This window comes from Antrostomus carolinensis, unplaced genomic scaffold, assembly GCF_000700745.2.
Source record: "Antrostomus carolinensis isolate BGI_N321 unplaced genomic scaffold, ASM70074v2 scaffold20357, whole genome shotgun sequence".
Classification (NCBI taxonomy): domain Eukaryota; kingdom Metazoa; phylum Chordata; class Aves; order Caprimulgiformes; family Caprimulgidae; genus Antrostomus; species Antrostomus carolinensis.
Genome location: NW_010326876.1, coordinates 1 through 27,673, shown reverse-complemented (window position 1 = coordinate 27,673; position 27,673 = coordinate 1). Strand labels below are relative to the sequence as shown.

At 40.1% G+C, this 27,673-nt stretch overlaps 1 protein-coding gene across 1 annotated transcript in view; it reads left to right on the top strand.

Annotated features, from left to right (window-relative positions):
- RASGRP3 (RAS guanyl releasing protein 3) overlaps window positions 1-27,235 on the top strand; it is a gene marked incomplete at its 3' end in the record, with an annotated part of 30,383 nt that extends 3,148 nt beyond the window's left edge. Inside the window, exons 4-15 of the mRNA XM_010171738.1 lie at window positions 404-535; window positions 1,812-1,959; window positions 5,029-5,202; window positions 5,644-5,760; window positions 6,071-6,346; window positions 13,386-13,463; window positions 17,370-17,486; window positions 19,730-19,845; window positions 20,630-20,777; window positions 24,225-24,261; window positions 26,279-26,404; window positions 26,871-27,235. Of these exons, the coding sequence (XP_010170040.1) occupies window positions 404-535; window positions 1,812-1,959; window positions 5,029-5,202; window positions 5,644-5,760; window positions 6,071-6,346; window positions 13,386-13,463; window positions 17,370-17,486; window positions 19,730-19,845; window positions 20,630-20,777; window positions 24,225-24,261; window positions 26,279-26,404; window positions 26,871-27,235 (1,834 nt within the window). The remainder of the gene's footprint in view (window positions 1-403; window positions 536-1,811; window positions 1,960-5,028; window positions 5,203-5,643; window positions 5,761-6,070; window positions 6,347-13,385; window positions 13,464-17,369; window positions 17,487-19,729; window positions 19,846-20,629; window positions 20,778-24,224; window positions 24,262-26,278; window positions 26,405-26,870) is intronic.
- Window positions 27,236-27,673: the final 438 nt, after the last annotated feature.

Below are 27,673 nucleotides of genomic sequence, written 5' to 3'. Positions count from 1 at the left end.
CATATTTTCATTTTCATTGAAAAATCTTTTCTGAGCAGATGAAGTGTCTCATGTAGACAAGCGATAAGTACAAGTGTCATTTGGGTGTCCTGGCAGCATGAGTCAGGACACGTGTGTGCCACCTGAGGCATCACTTTAATTTTGCATTTCAATAACATGCTGCTATGTTGTGCTGTGGTGAATTAACAAAGGGAAATTATATCATAAAGTGGCTTTTGCCACTTCAGTGTCATAGATAATTACAGCAGTAACAAGATGAGGTAGTCTACCCTCTCTGCCCAAAAGCCATTGGGTCTGAAATATTTATAAGTCCTATTGAATGAAGTGTGAGTATATATATGCAGCCACTGAATGTTACACCTGAATCCTTGGGCATCTCTGAACCACCGTCTGTGGATTTCAGATACTGGATTTTGGAATTTCCTGCGGAGTTTAACTTGGATCTTGGGCTGATTCGTTTGACTGAAGAGTTTCGAGAAGTAGCCAGCCAGCTCGGATATGAGGATCACATCCATCTCATTGATATCTCCAGCATGTGAGGATGTTATGAGCTTCAACATCTTTCTCTCTGGCTCTGTGACAGCTGAATTCTAGTTCTGTGCAAAATATAAAGATATTAGGGGCTATCTTGACCTTGAGAGAGCAAAAACACAGTTATAAAAAGATTATATTTTCTTGTAAATTTGAACTTACTAAAAATTTGAAATTACAGTTGTAGTGTCACAGTAAGGAGAAGATTCCTATCTGTATGCAAGTTTTTTATATAAGTGGGAAAGAAATAATTTTCCTGACAAATCTAGTGCCTATTAAGTGATTAATATTACTTCTTTCCTATAATTTTTCATACAGAATGACAAGCAATGCAGTGATTGGCATGTTGTGTAAATCTTACATTTTGTCAGAGAAGCTTTTTTGTTCTTTCATCAGTAAGATGTTATTTTTTCCTAATGGCTTTCGGTGTGCTTCTTTTCTATGATTTAACTGGATGATTTTTAGCATTCATATTTGTAGTTTTATTGCATCTAAATGATTACTATTTCATTGACATGCTGAAATTAAGATTGTCTTTTATCTCTTGTATCTCACCTGATATTTCAGATTTTCTTTTAAAATATGACATATGCATAGTGATTTTTCCTTATTTAAAAATGGCACAGTAACCTGGAAGTCAGCACTATTAATCTCAATGAAGGTTGCAAGACTTCCTGCAAGAACAGTACCAGTGAAATCACATTAATATTGTCTTTTAAATCTTCACTTTAAAATACTGTTAGCAACTTCTTTCTACTCTCTAATGTGCTTTTACTGTATATAAGTAGGAACTATTCCATTGCTTGCAAGCAAATTATTTGCCTTTTTGTCCACCCACTTCTTACTGTTTTGTTAGCTGTTCGACTGTTTCTGCTGTTCCATTATTTAATGGACCAGTTGGTCTTACGGAGTAAAAACTAATCCTTGATGTTATTCAAGTCTTTTTTTATATTCTATGTCAGAATTTGGTATGACCTGTTCTTTTGGTATCCCCAAGGCATTTTTTAATTATGGCTTCCTGTATCATAGAGAAGAGTACATTGTCTTTTTGTTCTGATGGAAACCTACTATTAATTACCATTTGCAGTAACACTTCCAAAACTCTTATCTTCTGTTATGCACCTGAACAGGTCTTACAGTGACTGTTTATTATGTACTGGATGTCACAGATCTAAAAAAATCATGATCTGTCTCTTAATTTTATACTATGTGTGCAAACTGTGGGCTACACTCACATGTACCCAAACAGAAATGAGAAATGTACCCATTTTCTATTGCAGTCCTTCCTATGACTGGATGAGAAGAGTTACACAGAGGAAGAGGATTTCCAAGAAAGGAAAAGCCTGCCTGCTGTTTGACCATCTGGAGCCCATTGAGTTAGCTGAACATCTCACTTTTCTGGAGCATAAATCTTTTAGGAGAATTTCTGTAAGAAGGCTACAACTTTGTCACTTGCAATTAGGAGCCTATCCTTAAAGAGTGTTCACATGGTTTAACATTTATGACTTTTTTCCCTCGACATTTCAGTGTAGTAAGTCTTTATAATCCTTCATATGATGTACATAGCTATTGCTACACCAGCGTTTCCTTGACCTTTTTCATGACTGATGTTTTTAGTGACAGAAGTTAATTTTGTGGAGAAATTCTGGGCAAAAATTACTGCTAAAAGCTACTGCAGACGTGTTATAGCAATTGATTAAACTAATATTGTTCAAAATCTTCAGGTGTTTGATTTTTCATCTGAGAAAAATAGTTAATTACTTTTCAGGAAACATCAGTCTTTGCAATGAATAATTTTTGGAGAGACTGAAATATATATAGTCCTTCTGTAGTCTCCATTCACTTCTAACCACTTCTTCAGACACTGTCCTTTCATTTGCCAACTTAGGATCAGAAGATAATTCAGGCTGGAAGGGATCTCAGGAGGTCTCTAGGCCAACTCCCTGCCCAAAGCAGGGTCAGTTCTGCGATAGGTCATGTTCCTCAGGGACTTAGCCATTTGGGTCTTCAAAACCTGCAAGAACAGAGACAGCACAACTTCTCTTCCCTTCATCTCCCATACTGGTACTGCGGAAAGTGCATCTGAACTTTTGAACTGAAGAGTTGCTTCTTTTCACACAGGATTGTATATGAACAAGGTGCAAAAATGGATGAAAATGAAAGTAGAAGCTAAATCAAAACTATGAGTAACCCAAATGCCAAGAGAAATGCTGATTTCTGCTGGCAAATATCCATATGAAAAGGTCACATGATGCCTCTGTATCTAGTGGCTGTGGTGGTTTGCAGGCAAACTACAGCCTGCTCTCTCACTTCCCCAGCCCCCCAGGGAGTAGGAAACTCACAGGTTGAGATAAAAACTTTACTAATTAAAACAAAATGATAATGATATACAAATGAGTGATGCACAGTGCAATTTCTCACCACCTGCTGACCAGTGCCCAGCCTGTGCCAGCCAGCGATCCTGGAGCCGAGAAAGTCCCGAAACCAAAAGCCTGGAAGAGAAAGCCCGAGTGATCCCTGAGAGAATACGCCTGATTTCCAGTCAACCCTGGTTAATATACTAACAACATCAGTACTTTTATCAACATTCTTTTCATAACAAGTCCCATACTGAAACTAAAACACAGCTATTCTAGCTAATAAGAAGAAAATTAACTCTATCCTAGCAAAACCAGGACAGTGGCAAATGGAAGCAATAAGTTCTCAAGATGACAAGTTCTCTTCAGCAAAAATCCAAGAGTTTTTTAAAGTGTCATATTCCAAAACTAAGAAATATATATATTTTTATATAGGTTTTTTGTTTGTCTCGAGAGAGGAAGGAAAAAAAAGATCAATGAGGAGCTGAGACCAGTCTAAATAGAATCACTTTTGATGTCATTTAGTAATGTTCAAAGGTTTAGCACTCCAGACTTCAAATCATGGGAAAACACCCTACCGTGATCTGTGCAATGCTGTCCTCAAAGAAGGAGGGATGGACAAGAAAAAAAAGTGATGGATTTCTAACTAGGCTTCAGATATATTTTAATTCCTTTGGGAATTCCAGAAAGAAAACTGAAACCTGCAATGGATTTTCTTTTTTCCTTGCTGTTTCTAATTTTTCTGTTAATTCTTTGGCCTGAATTTTGCTATCTCAGATGTTTCTCTGCAACCAGTTAGAGTTAATTAATCTTATACTATCCTGTAATTCAATTAAGAGGTTTGAAAGATGTGTTGCTTGCTTATATGAGACTGGTAACAAAAAAGTTGTAAGAATAATACATTTCCAGGAGATAAAGTGAGGGGCATACCTCAAAACATAGAGGTTGAAAAATGAGCCCAGCGTCACTAATCTAATTTAAAGAACAATTGAGAACTGCTGCAGAGAAACAACTAGCATGTATTTGGAGATGTCAATGAGACCAGGTGATTTGCTGCAAACTGTTCAGAAATGTAAGAGTGACACTTATTTTTGCAAGGTAGATGAAAGTGTTATCTCAAAACTATGTAATTGTAAAAGATTATTAGTCTGAATCCTGTCTTTGGTTTTACCTATTTAAAAAAATGTCAGGGAGAAGGAAGGCCGTGTTAACTGTAACAGAAAATATTTAAGAGTATCTGGACACTGAGATACTGTTTATCTGCAGCTCTGAATCAAGCATCTGCTGTATAAGAGCATATGCTATCATATGGTCTTCCAGCAGGCAATTTTTGATCACCTAAGACCAAGAAACCTGTGTTGACTGGCATTGCTATCAACTCCCCACACAAGCTAAAGTTATGTCATCAGCTTCTGAAAATCCATCTTAAAGGAATGGCTGAAAAATATTTTCCACACATTTATGGAAATGTAATTCTTGGGAGCTGGAGTTCTCCTATGTTGAACTATGTGCATGAACATACAGGAACTGAACAATAACACCAAAAGAAGCAAGATTTAGCAGAAGTAACTCATTGTGCTACAGAATTTTTTTTATATAGGAGGAAGAAAAAGGGTGCATAGTTGGTGCTTGTTGGGATGCAGTTCAAGCTCCTGTCAAGACTGACAGAGCTCCTATTGATTTCAGTGGGGCCAAGATTTCCCTTTTTACATCAACAATGTTGTTGGTCAGGATATTGGAGTGAGATGAAAGCTCTTATTTATATGCTTTTTGCTTGTAGCACTAGGTAATTCCTATAAAGTATCATGCCATGAGAATGTCAGTTAAAACTGCAAGGGATAAAATGTTGTAAGTGTTCAGTAAATTATGGGAAAAATTATTCCGTGGAGTAGTGATCATGTTCATCATGCATGCTACTGTATTACCTGACACACAAACACTAAATTTTTAAGTTGACAATTAATAAAAAAACCAACAACAACAACATTTTAGGAAAGAACTGATGTGCAGCAGGGTGTACTAACCCTGAGTCTTGGTCACTTGCTAAACAAGAGGAACTTTAAAAGGAAAAAATTATCAAAGCTTCAATTTAATTCTTAAGTTATCCACCATTTTACTGAAAATGCCTTTCCTCTGTTAGTTCACAGACTACCAAAGCTATGTGATTCATGGCTGCTTGGAGAACAATCCTACTTTGGAGAGATCTATTGCTTTATTCAATGGTATCTCTAAATGGGTCCAGCTCATGGTTCTCAGCAAACCAACACCCCAGCAAAGGGCAGAAGTCATCACAAAGTTTATCAATGTTGCACAGGTAAGTCTTGCATATGAGTCTTTTTCCTCCAGTAGAAAGCAATAATACAAATAGAGATGCTGTAAACAAATTAACTGGATGCTCTTTGTGCTCTTTCCTCAGTGAATAGCCTGTTCAACATCACTGCAGGTCATTTGTTCAGGTGTGGTACATCTGCATTTTTTAACTAGAAGGCATAACCATAAAATGATTTTTCTCTGTTGTATTCTGGTTGACAACTCTCACTATTGTGCATTTCTTGTGGAGCTAAGCTAATCTAAAAAAGAAATGCTGAACCATTCTGTTACATCCCCTGGTTTATGGATTTCTACTTTATCGGTGATAGGTTGTCTCCTTTCACTTGTCAGGTGTGACACTGGATAGCTGCCACATGTATTTCCTTGGTTTTTAATTATGCATGATAATGCATAATTATGCATGATAATGCATTCTCTCCTGCAGAAGCTCCTTCACCTCCAGAACTTCAACACACTGATGGCAGTTGTGGGAGGTCTAAGCCACAGCTCTATTTCTCGCCTGAAAGAAACTCATTCTCATTTGTCTTCAGAAGTCACAAAGGTATGGTGGACTCCAGAATATCGACATATTGAGCAGAACATCACCTCTTTGAGGTCTGATGGGTTCTGCAGTGCAGGTGTCTCACCAGCACAATACTTGGCTCATGGCAGGGCATCCTAAAAGGCACTTTGGTTGCATTCCTTTCGGTAGAGAAGGATCAGCTCACAGAGATCCATCCCCTGCTTGATTGCCTGTGCCAGAGAGGAAATTAACACTGTTGACACCCTGACATGAGTTGTAGTCATTTAAAACAGATGAAGGAAATGCTATGAATGCTTTCACAGAGATTTGTTTCCCTGGCTGTTTGTAGGACTGGAATGAAATGACAGAGTTGGTCTCTTCCAATGGAAATTACTGCAACTACCGCAAGGCTTTTGCTGACTGTGTTGGCTTCAAAATTCCTATTTTAGGAGTTCATTTGAAAGACTTGATTGCTGTGCATGTCATTTTTCCTGACTGGATAGATGAAAACAAAGTAAATATAGTGAAAATGCAGCAGCTTTCCATCACCTTGAGTGAACTGGTTTCCCTGCAAACTGCCTCTCATCATTTAGAGCCTAATATGGATTTAATTAACCTGCTAACTGTAAGTATTGAGCATGTTTCAATTCACTTCACTTATTCAGATGGTGAATATCAGTAGGAATATTCATATCTATAGAGATAAGTGCACATTGTTATCCCAGTTTTGTAAAAGAAAAGGGAGAGAACACAAACCAGAAACAAGTTCACACGAGCTGTGAATAAAATCAAAGAGAGTTTCATTGCTGTAGTATGTGATGGCTGGAAGCAGCTACAGGATTGTTATCAATTAGTTATTTTAAGGATGGCAGAAAGAAGGCTGTATTTGTGTTAGGAGAAGGGAAAACTAAATTCTGACTCTTTAGAATTGAGGCTTATGTCTCCTGTGCAAAGATCCAGTGATGTGTTGACATGGACACACAAGTGAAATTCCAACTTGGCCATCACTCTGTTCTTGCTCCCCTGGGATTTGTGTGCAACACAGTACTCTTTCTATCCAGTAAATAAAAATGCCTTTGAATTGTGTTAAAGAGCCCCTGCAACCCCTGCTTTTTCCCCTACCCTTTCCCCTTGGCAGTGGCTACATTTTGGGAGGTGTTAAACTGGCACATCCAAATTACAGATAAGAATTTGAATGTCCCATTTCAAATGAAAGGAAAGTGAGATTTCAAAAAGACTGAATAAAATATATATTCTTTTGAAAAAGCTGCAACTGACATGCTAAAAGGAATTAATTTTCAGTCCCCTTTTTGGTTTGTAGACAATGACTGTCATTTTAATAAACACTACACTTTATTTCGAAGCATACTTAAGCGTGGAGCCTAAACCATCAGGTCAACTCCTGTTTCTATTGAAATGTAGTCATTTCAGCACTGATCTTAACTGCAGCAATGTTTGACCCAACACCACAGTTTGTTCAGGTCAAAGGCAAAAACAGTGTCTTGGAATAGAACCTGTGAAACTTGAAAAAAAAGAAATATTGTTTGTTATAAACCAGTTGACATTGCAAGCAAATAAAAGCCACCTGCTCATCTGAAAGTAGTCCGAATATGTCACTCTAGGTAAAGGGCTCTCTTAATATGTAATCATTTTATGCTGTTTCTGTTCTTGTTATTTAACTTTGTCTTTCAGATCTCTAATCTGGTCCGAAAGAGAATCTCTTTGCTCTCCTTTAAAAAAATAAACTAAGAAGTAAGCAAGGTCTGTCTGTAACTAGGGCAAATTTCAGAATTTTTCCAGTGTTTGTTTTATTGCATAGCGTGAACTTCTCAGAATTTACTCCCTGGGTAGGTGGGAACCAAATTTCAGGTTTTCCTCAGTCAGGTCACAGACTTGAGGTGACTGTCATTACCTAGCTCATTCTAGGTAAAAGCCTTAACTGGAGGGCTGTTGGGCAGGAGCTTTGGATTTTTTCCTTTTATGCTTTACTTTAAAATGCCCAAAAATTAACATATCTAGAAACTAAGCAGAGGTTGTAGTTTGTGGTGGATTTATGCTAGGACTGATCAGGTACAGAGGCTGACAAATATAAGCCTGAGTTTGAAGCAACTAAGATGGTGTGGATGTACCTGTGGCTTCGTTGTAATGAGGAATGGGAAAGTTTGAGGGAATAGGAAAACCTTCTCCTGTTACAGTTTGTAACACAGTTTGTATGGAGCTATCTGGGAACAAGTCCTAGTCACAGTTAGTGGGACAGGGAGGAGAAGGGACCATATATTACCCACTGCAACACCCATCTAATTAAAATATTAGAATAAAAAGGCAGATATTTATTACCTTGTTTGATTTTAGTAGGAGTTGCTTTCTTATCTTATACCACTCTGTCCCTCCCTGCTTGTTCCTGAAAGTTTATAGTTTCTTACAAGCTTGGCTGTGAGTAGGGAGAAGTGGAACTTCAGGTTTTAGAGAACTGAGCAATAAGAAACTGAGCCCAAAAGGGCAGAAATTAGACAATGTGAAGTGAGACATGGAAGCTGAACCACTCCTGACACTTTCATTAGCTATTTTTCTCTGTTTTGGGTGACAGTTTGCTTTCCAAAAGAGGCAGAAAGCTTCACATTTTTCTAAGATTTTGCAGGTTCATTCGCATAATGTATTTTACCTGTTTTTCAATTTTTTTTCATATTTTCCTTGTTTTGTCTGTTTTTAGCAAAATTTTATGGATTTTATTTATATCTACATAATACTGAATTCAGTATATTTAATTTACCAGGAGAAGTAATTAAGTATATGACAAGTACTTTTTTTGCTTACTGTGCTCTCATGCATTGATTCCTAATATAACTGTGTTGATTTTGGTCACAGTTGAGCCAATCAGATTGTAAATAAATGAAGCTGCATGCTGTAATGCTGATTCCAGACCTGATCATGGATTAAAATTAACTTGTTCTGCTTTTTACCTGTTAGCATGATTCCATGGTGATATCTTTCAGTAATGATGGAGACAGTCATAGGTATCCTAGGTAGACGGCTATAGGTATCCTAAAACCTTTTGAGGGTAATTCTGTCTTCATAGTAGTGGCTGGAAGTGTAGTTGTGAGTCAAGTAGATTTGATAGTGTGGGAGTTTTTATTCAAGGTGGTGACGCCTGGAAAGGGTAAAAACACATTTCTACAAAAGGTTCCTGGAGCTTAGAACTGGGGATGTTTAGGCTAGAGAAGAGAAGGCTGAGGGGAGACCTTACCACGGTCTACAACTACCTGAAGGGAGGTTGTAGCGAGGCAGGCGTGTGTCTTTTCTCCCAGGTAACTAGTGACAGAACAAGAGGCAATGGCCTCAAGTTGTGCCAAGGGAGGTTCAGATTGGATGTCAGGAAATATTTCTTCACTGAAGGGGTCATCAGGCACTGGAACAGGCTGCCTAGGGAAGTGCTTGAGTCACCATCCCTGGTGGTATTTAAAAGACGGGTAGATGAGGTGCTCAGAGATATGGTTTAGTAGTGGATAGGTACAGTTGGACTCCAACTTAAGTTGGATCTTAAAGGTCTTTTCCCACCAAGCAATTCTCTGATTCTAGAACACTATGAATATTCTCACTGTTCTTCCAATATGTAGGTGTTATCCTCATTTGTACATATGAATACAGTACTTTTTTACAGTGGTCTCTTAAACAGTAATAATGAACTTGCATAGTAGGTGCAATGTTTTTGTCAATCTTTTTGTTAATAAGAAAGTTTGAAATTATAGGCTGGGGTCGGAGAAAGAAAAGAAAGCTAGGATTGCAGCCCAAAACTGACAAGAACTGACTAAAAATAGTTGACCTTGCTACCTGCAAATGGTCTTTCAGCAGATTTAGCCTCCCTTGCTGCCCAAGTCATCCTCAGTTTTCAGAGCCTGAAGAACTGACTATTCTATTTATTGCTAGGTCTTCCCTCTCTAATGTAAACTGTAAAATTTTTTCTCATCTTTAACTTAGAGAAAATCCCTTTCAAAACTAGTAAATGTGCATAAGCATATAGAGTGCTTTTCATTTGTGTGTGAATCAGCTGACCCAACTATTTATTCACTTCTGCTATTTTCCCATTAAGCTGCTGTTATCCAGGCAGGCTTTTAGTAGGTGTTTTATCCTGAGAAGAAATGTGTAAATCTCTTGTCTGACCTCCATTCCTTGCAGTGTTACCTTTTATACCACACTTGGCAAGTGCTAACAGCCTCCTGGCCTCTGCTTGCTTGAGAAGTAGATCACTGGGTGCTGGTTTGCTAGTCAAACAACTTGTGCAAAAAGATAAAATGGCTATTTCATGGGCATATGGGCATTTGGCCTGGTCTTCTTTTTCCTCAGTGGTGGAGGACCATCTGCTCTGGGGAAGCTGATGCCTTTCAAGTGTTTTGGAAATGCTGACATCTGGGGAGACTGTGTTAAGAGCTATGAAGTGAGAGCTTGGCTTAAAAGCTGGGGCAAGAGCTTAATAGTAAACTTCAGACCACCTGGTCAAGGGTCTTATAAGCGTTTTTTAGATGCTATTGTGAGTATAGACCTAAGGGGTGAATGAGGAACAAGAGAGCTTAAACCTCCATAGTTTCAGTGGTAGCTGCTGAATGAGCAGCATTTTCAAAAGTTGGGGTTCTCTCTTGATGCCTGCACACAAACTTAGAAGTCTGCTTCCCCCCTCCCCCCAACTTATTGTCAGCATAAAAAAATCAGCTTCTAGTTCACAGAATTTTAGCTTTGAACAAGTAGCTGAAAGAAGCTGGAAGTTAAAAAGACATAACTAAGGCAAAGGCTTGTTGTATGGAGGGCAGTGAGACAAATGCCAGGCTTACTGGCATAGGAGACTGCAAAAGCTGAGAGGGAGCTTTAGTGATGCAAGTCCTCGCTTGGTCACGTGTAAATGTGTCCGAGTTATATGGGCAAAAGAAGTACATGTGCCACAACTCAGCTGGCAATGAGCCAGACCGTGTTACACAAAGACGGACTCACGCCTTAGTTCCTGCTTGCTCTTAGCCTGTGCAGTTCTTCTTCCATTCCTGCCTTATCGGCCACGCTCACTCCATCTTCACTGACTCTGTACCCAGTTCTGTACTTGTCCCTGGCATCTGAAACCTGGAGCTAACAAGTAGAAATAGTAAAAGAGGACCTAAGCATGAGCTTAGCAGTGCTCTAGACAGGAATAGTAGCTCTAATGACATTTTGTTCATTAGAAAACTTAACATTCATTAAGGATGCTTGTTAAGGGATTTCCTTACCTGCTGTGCAGTATTTCCACATAGTTTTTATTTCACAACATGAAAAAAGCCTGTGGGTAAATGTTTCATCACTTTCTGTGGATTGGAAGAGCCTATCAGTCTCTCAACTCGTCTACCATGTATTTATAATTTATACTGACTGCATTAGAACTTATTTGGTGCCACCATTTTTCCCTCACTATTTTTAGGTCTCAACAGCTATTTATCTAACCTGTTCTGAGACTACATGCAAATGACTGGAAAGTCCCAGTCATTTGTACAGTCTAGTGAAGAGAATGAGAAATATCTAAACAATCAAATTGAAAGTCACCCTCCCAAACTTGTGTTCACTGCGTTCCACTTGCAAAAAAAAAAAAAAAAAAAAAAAGCCATGCCTTTCTGATGCCTCCTCCACCCTCCCTACCCTTCCTCATTGCTTGGAAAAACAGAGCAGCAATAAAAGTCAAATTGGAATGGAAACTGCCACCCGCTGTAAAGGTTGTCCTAGGAAAACTGATTACACTTCATCTGTCAAAGCAAAACTTGAAATAAAATACAGAATTAAAGCTTATATAACAGCATAATCATCATGCTTGGAATTTTTTTGCTAGTATTTGGAACTTCTGTACTAGACAATACCTTGCCCACTGGGTGCTTACACATTGTGCCTAATGAAGTTATACCTGATGCTTATGACAAGGTCAGATAATTCGGGCACGGGGAGATACGAATTTGCTCAGTAAATACTAATGCATTTCAATCCTCAAATCCACACCCTGCTCATCTGGCCTGCTGAGAAAACTGTGCTCTTTAGGAGTAACAAGGCAAGGCCTTTTGAACTAGCAATTCTGCTGTCAGTCCCAGCCTGACCTGGTAATATCATGTGCTCCAAATGAGTTCTGCTTATTTTATACACCAAGGAACCTAAGAATACAATCACTAAGTACATGAACAATATTTGTTACAGCAGTTTCTGGATCTACGTTACCTTTAGGACAGGTCTTTACATCCACTGTGGCAGCAGTGTGCTGGCTGGGTGAAGGAACCTGCAGGATGCTCAGGCTTTCACTGGTGCCCGTATCCAAGTTATGAAGCGTGAAAATCAGCATAGTGTTAGAGCTAGACAAAATGAATAATGCAAAATCCAGACATCTCTAAAGCCATGTATTCGTTCTGGGATGTGTACCTATCTATCTTGGGAAAGGGCATGACTCCTATCTTACTCATTGCACAAAATTCTGTCTATGGGAAGGTTATTCCTAGAGGTTGTTAAGCAGTATGGTGTCTCTGGTCCTGCTTGTTACTAATTCAGCACTTCAGGTTCTCTAAAAATAACCTTTTGTCACAGTGATTTAGTCAGTACTAATTCTATCTGCCTGCTAGGAAGCATCATTTTAACTCAATCTTAGCTTAATTGGGGATTTGCAAGGTAAATGATAACTTCAAATCATGTCAATTACTCTAAAGCCAATTAATGTAGGGACATGGTCACAGGAAACATTCAAAGTTAGTTTCCTCTCATTGCAAAACATTAGCCACCATGTCAATTACTTTTCTCCTTCATCACTCCAAGAGAGGAGGAATTTACTGCAGACCTGCATTGGCACAAGACCACAGCTACCAAAGTAAGAACAAGCAGATTCATCTTACTTTAAGTATATTTATGCTACTCCTTTTCTGTCAGTAAATCCTCTGGGGAAAAGAATGAGTACATGGAAGAATGATTTTCCATTTATCTAAAAAGAGAAGCTGAAAGGGAATTTGCCTTACTCGCTGTGAGAGGACAAGGAACAAGCCAAGCTGGGCTAAACTTGCTGCATCAACAGCAGTGCCAAACCTGGCTTGCCTCTCCCAGGCCTGTGTCAGTGGTTGGCTGCTGCCAAATGGGCTTTCCAGAGGGGCTTTTGCTGCATGGGCAAACTGGAGCAGAACTGGAGTACTCTGACTCTTCTTCAGGAACAAAATTAGACCAGAACACAATCTGAAGTACTTCTGGCCTAGCTCCTTTACTGCTTCTTTCCTGCAGTTTTTATATTCACTGGGTTATTTTTCTGAGATCTGTCATGGCCATTGAACCACTAGAAGAAAGTGTATTGCGTAAAGGTGGTCTTTGGTGCCAAAGTCCCTCTTTGGAGAAGGTCAGCACGCAGCCCCTCTCACTTGACATGTTGGGATGCAGGTTGTGACAGCCCTCAAGTACAACACCTGCTTGGCTCAGTACAGGAGTGAACAGCAACACATGCTCACCAGCGTGGGTTACGTTAGCTGTGTGAAAAGCTGCTTTCCCAGCAGCTGCAAGTAGCTTCAGCATGTGTCCTGAGCTCTGAGTAGCAAAACTTCTTGTTTAGCTTCAGTGGGAGGTTTATGTCTGATTACAAACCTGTCACAACCAACCCAGTCTAATAAATATTACTGGTTTTTTCTCTTTCTTACACATAGCTGTCCCTGGACCTCTATCATACTGAGGATGATATCTACAAGCTCTCACTGGTGCTGGAACCAAGGAACTCCAGATCTGTAGGTCATCTCTTACTGCATTTTCACATATTGCTTATTTTGTCTGCATGCAATTGATTAAATTTTTAAATGGCAGTTATTATGTTTCTTTATTTGTATTCACATAAAGCTTTTTAGTGTGTATGCTTGTGTAGTAGACACAGTCACTACTTATAGGTTTTAGTGCATATCAGGAGAGGTGAGTAGTGAAGCATGCCAGACTTCATTATTAATTATTTTTCAGCAAAACCTCTGCAAGTCCTGGAAAAGATAGTTCTGCTTTATATGAAGATATCCTTTGTAAGTTTATATCAATTTATTTTGTGACCATTACTTCATTTTCTGGATGCTGGTGCAGTTATATAAAACAACACTGAGTCCAAAGATTTGTTTTAGGTAAGGCTCAGCTTTAGCTGTGCTGTTTTATAAAATGCTTGCTGATGCAGAATTGACTGTATCTTGGGCTCTCAAGCAATGTTTAAATACCTCAGAATATATATAAATACATTTTAGTATGTGCAACCAAAAATAATGCTGCATTGATGCATTTTTTATTATGTTTTGCAAGTCTGAGGATACAGATAAATCTCCTAATTAATAGATGACTTTTCATTTAAAGTATTACTATTTCTTCTGTTGACAAAGTTTAGGGACTCCTCTTCCCTCTGAGCATTTCATCAGTGCATTAACATCCTTATTACCTATCATATTGAGCACATGATGCTCTCGGGCTGAACCCTCTCAAGTCTGACACCAGCAGAAACTGAGGGCACTTGTAAATGTTTAGCAGCATGTGAAAGCAGAATCCAGTAGTCTGAGGTTATTAATTGCAGTGTTTTGTATGTTGTTGAAGTATTCCTAATAGCAAACAAAGAAGAAAAATACCTTAATTTCCAAGTATAGGGCTTCTCTGATTTTTAGGATAATTTATCAGCCTTGGAGACCAGTTTGAGGACTATATATGTGTGCTTTCAATGTGGGATCATGAGCAATAGTAAGGAAGTTATTGAATATTTCCAAAGTCAACACATTCAGTTTGAACACCTGGAATATCATTACTGAGTCTCCAGTCCTTATTGGATATGATTTGACCACAACAGTTCCCATTTATCGCAGTCATTCTGGCTCCCTCGTGCTTCTGTTACTGCCAGCAAAGTTGAATTGTTACAGCTCTATGTTGTGGAAGGACTAATGGGCCACAACTGTAAATGAAGAAAATTATCGCGTTGCTGCTTTGATCTCTAGCTCGTGCTTTAAGAAGGACAAAAGCAGTATCAACAGTGCTGTGAACTTTAACAGTACCCAGAAAATGTGGGAAGCTTCTGCGTAATGATCAATGAGTAACCAGTGACATTGAGCTGTTGGAGCACCCTGATGGGTAGAAAGCTACAGCTGAATCGACAGAAGCCGGACTGTTTGAAGCATAATTTGCTTTGATAGAGTGCCAAAGCACACAAGATATTTTAGAGGGGAAAGAATCTGTAGAGCTTTTGTACGTGGAAAAAATTGTCAAAGACAGTGTGACAGCATAGTTATATCATTCCAATGGCTCCTTGATTTATTGTTGTACGGGTACAACTCCCATGCAGGTGCACTGCAGAGGAAGTGCCTCAGGCTGCTGCAGTTGGTTTTGAGAAGAAAGTGGAGCTGATCTGTCAGCATATAAACCTGCTGTCAATGGGGACTCAAGCAAGACTTTCATTCTGTTAGACTGGGAAGAGACTCTTCATTCAGTGTAGCACCTTAAAAAAGACGACTGACTGCCAGTTGTAGTATAACATCTCCTTGTGACACTCTCCTGTGTTCCCCAGTGCATTGGTTATCTTCTTGTTGGGGGTTTTTACTAGTACAGCTATTGGCTAGAAGACAACTCTTCCTGGTGCAGTTATGCCACTGAAGAAACACTTACATGGATTTTTTGCTTTTGAATAGAATTTATTTCAACACCAACATATGCAGATGTTTGCATCCATCTGAAAATACTTTTTCAGTCTAAGATACCTTTATCCCTGTGCTGGTGAAATAGACAGGAGATACAGGCTGAATCACAAACATGACCAGATACAGTATTTCAGTTCAATAAATTCAGCTAGTTAGTCTCTGGACACTGATTAGAGCCTTTCCTCATAGCATGCATTTCGAATACGTAAATAAAATTATGGTTGTTCATACGAGTCTGTGAGTGAAATAGGAGGAACTGACATTTCCCTTTGGCTAGTGGGCAGTAACATTAAGTTTTTGTTGCAACTTATCAAAAAACATAAAAATTTAATAAAACTTCAAATGAAATAACCCAGAAGAGAGATGAATGCTCCAGTGGATTCTGTCTCTTTCTGCAACTGTGCATTCCGACCAGCAGGAGCTAAAAACTCTCTGTGAGGATTTGGTCATCTAGCACCACTTTGACACTTTGCTACTGATGTTTTGAGCCCCTTTAGTCTAAGATTTTTAGGTTTTTTTTAAAGGAGGTATATTTCATATTTCTTCTCTGACCATAGCTGTAAGAATATCACAATACTGGCATGTTACATGTTATCATGTAACATGTCATCTTTAAAGGATTGCTGCATTTCTGCATATTTTTAGAGCAAAAACTCTTGCCAGCATGTTGGTCCATCACTGTGTGGTGACATTAATTTTAGGATTAAAATATTCTGTAAGTGCTTTTGGCATATAAAGCCGGATGTTCAAATTCACTGTATTTCTTGTTGAAATTGAATTCTGTGGCTATAGGGATTTTTTCTTCCCAAACTTCCTTGTGCAGATTTGTGTGATGAGTCGAGAGAACTGATAAAAGCTGTTCTGACAATTGAGAAAGGAAAGGAGAAATTGATAAAGCAACCCACTAACACATCCTTCTTTTTTATTCCTAGCGTGTATGACCTTTTGACCATTTTTCATCTCAATATCAAAGTCTACAATTACCTTTCTTATACACGATAATAACTGCAAAATTTTTACCTGGCTTAATTTTCTCCCTCTCAACTCATATCAATTTAAAGGGAGACAGATGAGACCCAGATTTCTTGCTTATCAGCTAACAGAGGGGCTGTCTGAGGCTATGGGCCATCTCCCTTCTGATTTAAACCATGCTGAATTTTTTCTGCTTGACACTGCTTCACCTGCTAGATGTCCAGGGCCAGATGCAGGAGAAGGCCAGTATGCCTTGCAGCATTTTTCATGCTGACTGGTGGTTTTTGAAGCCTTACCTGAAACTGTGTTCAGATTTGTCCTGGATTTTTCTACTTGAACAAGCTGAGCTGCGTGCCAGAGCTTCTCCCAAAGCACCGTAGTGGCATGCAGGCAGTTGGGTTGCGTGCTCTGTGCATCAAGCGAGCTGTCAGCTGCCGTTTTGTCAAGGCCAAGCTGTTTTCAAAATAAAATCGTCTGGGTGGTGTTATCTGCAGAGCAAGTCAAAGGTTAGCCCTTCTGCTCAGCCTGCCAAGATGAATTAAGCTGTGCATCCTGGCACGTCTCAGCTGGAAACCTGTGGGATTGCAGAGCACAATTCTGCCCCCACTTCTGCATCACAGTTTCTTCTTGGTGCTGCATAGAGCAGGAGTGTTGACTTGCTCAGGCCGTCAAGAAGTCTCTTGTGTGGCTCCTGGGCATGGTCCATCCAACACGGAGCTGAGGCCAGGCTGTGTTATGGTGCCAAGTTCCTTGAGGGTTGTATCAAGAGAGAGAAAAGCAGGGGCTTGGGCTTACCTAATTCTGATGCCCACAACATCCAGAGACCCTCCTTCCTTCACCCTTCCTCTGAGTCTTATTGCAACATCTTGCCTAATGTTGTACTAAGCACATTTTTACAGCATGGGAACTCTAGTAGTTTGTGGTTGTAACTCCGATATATAGAGCTGCTTTTAATGGGAAATTGAACTTTGTAATTTAGATTTTAAAATCTTTGTGTTCTGGTCCATCTCTCAGCAGCCTACCTCCCCAACGACGCCTAACAAGCCAGTAGTGCCACTGGAGTGGGCATCTGGAGTGGTACCAAAACCTGACCCTACAGTCATTAACAAGCACATACGAAAGCTGGTGGATGTAAGTATTTTGAAGAATAGATTGTCTGAAGAAAACAATGGCTTTGACATTGTGATCAGCTTTTCAAGAGATTGTTATAGTTGAGATGAATTTCAGACATCTGATAGCAGATTTGAGCTTTTACTGATACTTTCAGAAATATTTATTTTATTCCTGCCATCAGCAACGGGATTAGTAAACTGGTTTCTGGTTGCAAAGGAGCAAACTTTCAGGGGCATCCAAAGCCTGGCTGCTGTTCAATGGGTTTGATGAGCAAATATAAATTGAAAGGGCAAAGTTGAGTTTTTGCAGCTGTAGCCACCCAGTTTGTGTCCAAAAACAAAAAAACCCTCAGAAACAACGACTCACACATTACTAGGTCCAGAGAAGGTTTCCAGAAACCCTGTTTCTAGTTTTCAACTTGCTGACATTTGACTATCCACAGCATACTATGTATGTTAAAGATAGCACTGTCTTGGTATCACTTGAAAAATGTGGGCATGAAGTAGTGAAGAATTATAGCTGGGATCTTCCAGCTTCAGTTTGGAAGGTGATATGTTAGGTAATGCAAACAAAACCAAACACTACTAGCTTCCTTTGGAGAGACTGAGCCCTGTTGTCTTGGTGTGTAAGGGACTTTCAGCAGTGTGAGCAGCATGCAGAGGAACCAGGAATGTGTTGTAAATAATGAAGCAAGATTTCCTTCTGCTTTTTACAAATTAATAACTAGTTCTAGGAGAAACTAATAAATTCTGACTTTGTCTGTGTTTCAGGTCATTAATTTGGGTTATATTGTTAAGATAACTTAAATAAAGCCTTCAGTTCTCTCACTCAGACTTCAAATACATCTTGTAGTTTACTTTTTGTACCTGCTTTTTTTTAACAAAAGCTTCATTTTTCTCTTAATGTGAGATGCCAGAACGGCACATGCTGTTCCTGTATTGCTTTTGTCAGTGCCATATGTGTTGATAAAAATCACTCCACATCCAAAACTCTCTTTGATAGCTTATTTAAATAGGAAGTCTGTCACAACTCCTTTCCAGAATGTGCAGAGTGGGGGGTTATTTTTCTTCCTGTGGGTGGGGGAGATGCAGTCCACTATTCCACAATTTTGGCCTGGTTCAGGATGTATGATCTTGAGTTTGACAGGGTGAAACATGATTTGGAGGTGTTATGGATACAACTTACCAAGAGGCCCACACCACTCTGTACAACTGTCTTTGTTTTGCCAATTTTTGTCATTTCCTAGCTGCTTCAAGTTGTGCTTTAATGTGGTTTTTTTTTTTCATTTATTACTAAAAGTGTTGAATACTACTTCAGTTTGCATATTGGTTCCTTCTTGACAATGTATATTTGAGGTCTGCCAGTCATTGGTTACAGGCCTTTTGATAGGTGCTTAGAAATTGTCTTCATCATGTTCTCATTAAAATAAGGACAATGCAGAGGTCTCAGTATATTCAATTCTTGTCTTCATCAACTAAATTTCAATCTAGTGAGACAGTTTGTGCTTTGATATTTGTCTTTCAGATAGTCATGTTGACTTTGACATGCATATTTTTCCCATCAGCATCACATGTAGCTTTAACACCCCTTACACATCTCTGCAATCAGTAAGACAGAATATAATAATGCCTCAGCAGCTAAGGAAGGCTTCCATCATTTCATGTGACCTTTTAAATTTAATCCCATGTCCATTTTTCCTTAGCAGTGAGCTGGGATGGGTTGATGGGAGGGAGCTGTTGTTAGATACAAAGTGCTCATGATCTGGATATCAAAGTATTAGTGAACAAATCAGATTGAAACAGCACTGTGGCAGAGCAGAGGGGACCAACTAAAAGAGAATTGAAGCCAAAAACATCTGAAATACCCATGGGAAAGCTGCTATTTAGTTGTTCTGGGTTTGGGGTTTGGTTTTTTTTGGTGATTTAAAAGCATACTTAATGAAGCAAAAGGAATATGTCACATGGGGCAGAATTTTAGTGACATTTTCAATACAGAAGAAAAATAAAGCCAGAATAACTATGTATAAAAAGGTGTAGAGGACTGTCACTATATAGATACTGAGGTCAAGCTTTCTTTAAAAATTAGCCTTTTTTCCCCTACAGTCCAATACATATGTATATTGAAGTACCAAGTAAGAATAAAAGCAAAGCATCTGATTAGTAATGTTGAACATTAATTTACATGTAATTATGAGGTTCAAGAGCTGGTAAAGATGCAGAATAGGCTGCATATTAGGACAATAATTTCTTTTTTTTTCCCAGTCTGTCTTTAGGAACTATGATCATGACCATGATGGCTATATTTCTCAGGAAGACTTTGAAAGTATAGCTGCCAACTTCCCCTTTTTGGACTCTTTCTGTGTACTGGACAAAGACCAGTAAGTTCGGAGGCTTCCCTGTGGTTTTGGGGTTTTTTTTTTTTCCTTTTCCTTAGTTTAAAAACTCATGAAAAACAAATATTAAAGGAACAGTGTCTCCCAAGCTTCTTGTGTCTGACATCTTGCTTAAGGAACTTAAGATTGCTGAAGGCTAATTTCTGTTCTCATTTAATTTCTGATGTTGTAGTCAGTTCTATAAGACCACCCAGACTGGAGTCCTGCTTACCTGGTACTTTAAAAATTATTTATGTAATAGCTTAATGAGGAATTCCAGCTGGGACTAAGTCAAAACCCCTACATACCAGCAAATTACAGTGGAGACCCTGTACCCTGACCAGACATCAGCCTGGTGAAACAAATAAGTTGTGTACGGGACAGGGGAAATGATTGTACCTAGCAGAGAGAGGGTAACAAATATTTGTAGGGGGCATCTGTATTTCCTAGCCAGTTGGGCTTGGTAATTCTTGTTGTCCTGAACCTCTTTAGTTGTCAAGGCTGGTGGTCAGCCAGGGGCATAACCGCTTGGTCTGTGTGAGCAGTAAGTCAAGGTCCTTCACACAATGGCCTGGTCTGTACTCTGATATCACGAACAAGGTCCATGCTGTAAGTTCAGTGTTTGCTGTTTAATGAAAGGTAAGAATCACGAAGGCTCTAAGAGGTTTTTTCTGCCAGGACTGCTGCAGCTCTTTTGAAGAAAGTGCTTTGTGTGCTGCATGCTTTGTGCAATGAATTCTTCAGTGCTGTGAGCAGTAACAGATTTACTCTCCTTTTTTTTCCCTAACAGAGATGGTCTTATAAGCAAAGAAGAAATGATGGCTTACTTTCTGAGAGCTAAATCACAGTTTCAGTGTAAAATGGGACCAGGGTTTATTCATAATTTTCAGGAGATGACCTATCTTAAACCAACTTTCTGCGAGCACTGTGCAGGATTTGTAAGTATGTTTTTAATAATAGTATATCTTAAACACAATTTTTTACCCTTTAATGTAGACAGGGTGAAACTGGCTCCACGTCTTACTTGGCCAAATACCTCATTGCATTTAGAAGCAGAAAATATTTACTCATGTTTAGCTGTGCTATCTAGTTTTGTTTTAGTGGTTCTTGAATACTGGCATTTGTAAGAATTACTGTTGCAGGGAAAAAGTAAAATTATGTTAGCTAAAGGATATGAGAGACTATATGAATAGCTTTACTTGGTTTATCTTACGTTCTTTAATTTGGCTTGATTTCCCATGTAAGCAAGCTCAAGGGAAAATGGGTGTCTGGAACAGAGGAGGTAGATGAAGCAAAAGCCGTTCTTTTTCAGGAAATTGCATATGACAACATAGCTATGTTCATAATTCTCTGAATGGCCATAGCAGCCTTAATCCTTTCTCTATTGAATTAACAGATCTTCTAATTTGGTCAAGAAATCAAAGTACTTCCAGAAGTTCTGTACAATAAGATTTTTTTTCATTTATTTGTTGGGGTTTTTTTAAATTTGCTTTTTCTCTCAGCCATAACTTAACAGATGCCACTTGTTAGAGTGCTCTGTACATAACTGGGAAGTTATTAGCTTTGTAAATATTTGTGTTGCTTGTAAACCTCCTCCAACATCCACTTCAAACCAAGTATAGTAAAGAAAAAGGAATTACTATGATTTAAAAGGTACATTAAAGTTCACACCTCACTGAATCAGATGTCCGCATTTACACAGCTTAAGCAATAAGGGCAGAGGCCCATGTCCTCTGCTTACATGTGGCCCACGTTCAGGGTGTAAACTCAGAGTCTGATGGTCCCTGCTCTCCAGCACAGATCTGTCTCTGCTATCAGCGACAAAATCTCCAGCTTGTACTACGTCAACTTTTCCACTAATTAATATTTCTTTTTGGTTTAAAGTAACAATAACAGCACTGCTAAGTGCAAAAAAGTGCCTTCTTTCAGACCAGCTCTGGTGTTCTTGCTCTTGTCCTCGCTCCCATCTTATGCTCACTTCTTTTGTGACCGGTCAGTCTGGTTCAGATGCTCATGGTCCCTATCGCAACTGCTGATCAAGGCCACAGGGAAGAAGGAATTTCCATCTATTTCCGCTAGAACTGCCAAAACCTCGGAGGTGACATGGTCAATGCTGATTGAGGAGCATGCTGGTGGGCTCTTGCACTGACAGCTCCAGCAGACTGATGGGGCAGGGGAGGTCACTGGCCTGAGCCTATTGTTTCAGGCTGCCTTCAGCCTCAGGAAGACGTCACTGCGTTCGTGACACTCAGTTCATATTTGGAAGGCTTCCATAGCAAAACAAGGCCCGAGGACTGCCTTGCAATGTTCTCTCCACCAGATATTTTTCTCCTGCATCAATTTGCTAATTGGACATTGTTGTATTTTTCATGTCTCCCTGATTACATCCAGTGCAGGAATACAAATGAGTAAGGGGTTGTACAGGAAATGGAAATAAGGTCATTTTTCCTGTCAACTCACTGAAGTCATTGGCATTGTCCTGTGGATGAATTGGGCTGATAGGACAGGAACCAGCTATTAAATGTGCTACATATTTGCTCCGTATTTCAGTGCTGCTCAACCATGGCTGGAAACCTAATTTCAAACTGATGCACTGATTCACAGTCAAAATAATGTGCATTGACATTGCAGTAGGATGAATTGACATGACAGTGCAATGCATGCAGTATCCCATAAAATATCTGTTATTAAAATGATATGAACTTTAAAGGTCAAGCTAAAACCTAATGCCATTAAGCAGTGTGAAAGTGATATGCCCGTGGCCGGCCACAGTTCCTTCCCACAGCTTGAGTTGCACCGCGTGGCAGGGTAGATGACCAGCCATCCCACCAAGCTTTATGATACAAATTTGCACAGATCCTCTTACCTTGGAGCTGGCTCAAGCCAGCTATGCAGCAAAGCTGTGTCAGACAGATTCAAAGCTTTAGGTCACAATTCATGACACAGCACTTAAGCTAAGCTTTGCTCCTTTGTGTAACCATTACAGTGGTGTCAAATTTGAGTATGAGGAAGGTACAGAGCTAAGAAGGGTGAGATGAAAGCTTTTCAGTGGGAACCGATTAGAGCTGAAATTAAAGAAACTACAGTCCATGTCTCCTACGGTGAGCCCAGCAAAGTGAGCTGGGAAAAATAATGTAAAGCTCTTCCTAATGCTGCTGCCTGACTACAGCGACTGCATTCACTGTGCATATATACAGCATTAGCAGAAAAAGATCCAGCAGCAGGCTTTCTTTGGACCCTTCTTCCACTGTTGTGCCTTTTGTTCTTTTATTCACCTTTCTTCCACCCTGTCTAATCAATTTTGCTTTATCCAAGCCCCCATTTTTCCTTGAAAATTCTTTTTTGCAGTGTATGGGATTTTTTCCCCCAGAATCTTCCTATTCTGTTTATTTTATTCTCTCCCTTTGTATTTTGAGTGTTCTCCAGCTCTTCCTTTTGAACATTTTTTAATTACCATATTCACCCCTTGCACACTGTGTGGCTTCTTATAAATATGATGAGGAGCCACGTGCAGGTTTAACTGCCTGAATGTGCTCACCTTCCCTGGTAATGTTTCGAATGAGGTCAAGATAAATAAACACTGCAGTCCCCGATCTTTTTCCTTGAACACTAGGGCTAGAAAAACTGCCCCTTCCTCTCTCTGCCTCTCAGCATGAAAATGCTTGTTTTTATAATGCCATGGCTGTAGATAGAGCACTTCTGAGTGTATAGATAATGATTTGCTAGGGAGTTTTCCCACTTCCAAATAATCCTGCTTGTGTTGCAGTGAAAGCTTCCACACACTGCCTCCTGGAAGTTTAGTATTTGGTTGTTACATATGTCAACAAGGACAGCTTCTGGGAGGAGGCAAAGATGGAATTTAGTGGCTTTTCTGCCTGTTTCAATCTTCAGGCTTTTTTTTTAATGGAAAAAGTCAGGCAGACAAATCCAATTGCTATGGCTGGGTGTGCTGGGGACCAGTATAGGAACCAAGAACCTAATTTTTATCCCCACTGGTGTTTCCTTTTGTGGGCCATGCATGTATCTGGAGAATGGATGCACACTGGAAATTCCCTTGCAGATAACATTAAGTGAGCCTAAAAGCAGGATGTGCTCTGCTGGTTTCAGTAAGCTTGATATAATGGCAATTTTTCACCTGTTCCTGGAAGCAAATGTCATCTGCGTCTCTCCTTCTCTAGCAGTCCCACTGTAAGTAGTAGAAATAAGGGGGAAGCTGCACAAGCCTTATCACAATTAGAGGGGGAGTTCTGCCTAACAGGAAGGGTGTTAAGTGCAGTTGTATCCTGTTTGTGCTTTTGTAGCCATTGGTACTTCCTCATTGTGACCTTGTTTTCCTTCCAGCTTTCTTTTCTGATTCCTTGACGTTCTTTTGTCTTTCTTTGCAGCTCTGGGGTATAATCAAACAAGGCTACAAATGCAAAGGTAAATAAATATTGCATGGATTTTTCATGCTCTAGGTGCTGGGGTTTAGCACAAGTAGGTCAACTATATTTTTTACTAGCATGACATCTGTTCATCCAAATTTTGCTTATCCACTTGGCACTGTCCGTGAACAGTGACTGCTGGTACGCTATGAACTCTCACTGCATTAGGGGACATAGCACCCAGTAGGAACACACAGGTTCTGTGAGCTAAAGGTCCAAAGCAGCCACTGACTCCATGACATGTCACTTTCTACCAGCAAAGACCTTGCATCTTGGAAAACCAAGTCTCTTCATCCTACCAGCGAGACATCCTGAAATATATCTCCTGAGTCTTGGGGTCAGGGAAAGGTCTGCTGGCAATGCTGTCTGTCATGTACATCCGCATGCCTGTAGCGAAGCCTAACTGCAATAGTGGCTGAGTTAGAAACAGAGAAATATTTAATTCCTAGACTGTCCAGCAGAGCTCATTGCAAGATCTTCTACAGACATTCAACTTAAAAAAAAAATAAAAATAAAAATAAATAAAAAAAATCCTGGAGCTCTTAAAGCCCTCTCTGTTGCTTTCATTAAATGTTTAATTTCTTATGAAGTACTTGCACCATATTGAGCAGGTCAGACCCACAATGACATAGTAGTGGTCCTCATCGGCTTTAAAGTCCTGGACCTGTTTATTTCTCAAGCAGCCCAGCTCTGGCTGAAGAGCACTGTTGATTTTCACAGTTGTAGCTGCATCTCAGTTATTCACAGGGGAACACAGGAGCTTCGTAGTTGTATTTGTATGCAGTCTTTTCCCTTAGTCTTATGCTGGCTCCCAGGAGAAGGGTGAAGAATTGGCAGGATTGTTTTTTAGGATACACCATATTCCATCTCCACCCCTGAACATCTCTTCCTCAGAGAGGGGTGGGGAAAACATTCACAGCTAAACCAACATGTATAATTAATTCAGCTACTCCTGATTACTATCATTAGAGCAGCTAGAAAAAGGCTAGTTGCAGTCTGTACTTTTACTGGTAGGTTGCAGGAAGGAAGACAGGGCTTTGTCACAGCAGCCCTGTAAAGTCAACTTGAGATCTGAAAGCTGAGCTTTGTCCTGCATCAGTGCTTGCCAACAGTGGCTCAGTGGAGAGAGAGCAAAAGTGGTTCAGTAGAGTCAAAATTATAGGCAATGGAGCATGAGAATAAGGGAGCAGAGCTGCTCACTCAGATCTTAAAGTGGTCAACAAATGTAATTAGTGCCTGTCCCTTGTTGCAGCAGCTACCAGCTGCTCCGTATGCCAGCATTTTGAACCTCTGACACTGTGCTAGCAGGGGGAGGGAGGGCGTTCATCTGTTCAGGTCTGCTGCTTACCCCAGCACTGTGGATAATGAGATAAAGCTAAGACTGTGTGGTCTACAAGTGATGAAAGGGGTTGTCCATTGCCAAGAGACACCTTTATTGTATTTGGGGGAGGGGGATGTTACCTTTAGGGCCGGCAAAACCACAGCTGGGCAGCTACTTCTGTATTAGTCATACAAACAAGGTAATGGAAGAAACCAGAACTCTCAGGCATCATGCTAGAGCTGCTGCCCTGAGCAGAACGGTTCTTTTAGCAGAGCATTATAAACACAGCGCTCTGTCAATGGCTCACCTAGAACAAAATGTTAGGTCAGGGAACAGCAAGCAAGGGAGACTAAAATTTTCTAACAAGGGTCAGGGAGACAGAGGAGAGAGACCCTGTGTTTGGAGCACACATCCTCCACCCTTTGTGGCAGATAAGATCTGTGCTGCAGTCACGCTTCAGATAAATGTAAATAGTGATGAGTGTATCTGCAGTGATGCAAGGCCCAGCAGAGGCCATTTTTTGTAACGCTTTTCACACCAAATGATCCATTTCTGTAACTCCCTTTGCACCCTCTGTCAAATTATTTGTTCCTTCAAAGTCCTTCCTAGTATCTGTCTGCAAATAGCCCTGAGGGGGGGTTACCATATAGTTGTGGCTTTCCAGTTGGTGACTTGACAATTCCTTTCTTTACAGATTGTGGTGCCAACTGTCATAAGCAATGCAGAGACCTGCTTGTGCTGGCGTGCAGGAAATTTTCCAGAGGAACCTCAGTAGGCAGCAACCATGGCTCTCTGCCTAGCAGTCCATCTTTGCCTCCAGGTGAGAGCACTTTTGTTCCTATTTTCAACCATTTCTGGAATCCTCTCTAACAGCCAGTGTCCTTGCTGCCATTTTTAATTTTCCCTTTTTATCAACACACAGAGCAGCACACACACTTTCCACTGCACTGTGGCTTGTATTCAGTGCTCAGACTACAACATCTCTTTCTGCAGTGGTGGCCTTAGTCTCCTGCCTGAGGCTCCCTGTCCTCTATACTGGCACCTCTATCCCAGCTGAAAATAAATAAAATTATAATAGGGAAACGGTACTTTTCCTTGTAGGCCACTTAGGGGCAGTGACTGGGAGACACAGGACACAATTCCAGCTCTGCTGTATCCCCTGAGCATGCAGATGAAGGGAGGGGGAAATATATGCACACAATGCCAGTATCCCAGGCTTAAGACACCTTTTTGTGAAGATCTTGAAGTAGAATATCTGAAATAAACAATTCTACCTTCTCTTTCAGTCCAAGATGAAGTATTTGAATTTCCCAGTGTTGCTGCAGAACACCAGGATCTCGATGGCAGAGCTATCACCCTCGTCACTGGGTCTTCACGGAAAATTTCGGTGCGGTTGCAGAGGGCAACTACCAGCCAAGCAACGCAGACAGAACCACTCTGGCATGAGCCAGGCTGGAATGATTCAGGTTCCCATACTTTCCCCAAAATGAAATCCAAGTTCCATGGCAAAGCTGGGAAGAACAAAGGCTTTGCAAAATGGGAGAACGAGAAGCCCAACATGCAGGCTGATACAGAGTTAGAAGCCAAAGCCCCACAACACATACAGGATCACAATGGAATAGAAACCCTCCCAGAAAGACAAGAATCTGAGGTGCGTTGCAGAAGAATCCAAGCCAATTTAAAATCTGCTAGAGTATGAGGTGCCATAAGATTATTTTACTAATTTCAGGACACTTTTTCACTCAAATTTGCCTTTGCTTCTTACATAAGAGTTGCATTCAGAAGAACACCAGATCATCCATAGGTACCTATTTTCTACACTGCCGCGTGCATTTACTGTAACTGGGGGTTTGGCTTTTGGTGTCAGTATGTGCTTTTAGGAGTTGGACACTTCCCTTCTTGAAATTCATTAAAGTAGCCTGGTGGATATCTGACCTGATTCTGTGCTGTTGTACCCTTGCAATGCACAGTTCAGGGCATTGCATTGTGTATTAGATTCACAAGAACTAGTGTGGTGATCACAGAATCATAGAATCACCTGGTTGGAAAGGACCTTTCGAGATCATGGAGTCCAACCATACCTGTCCAC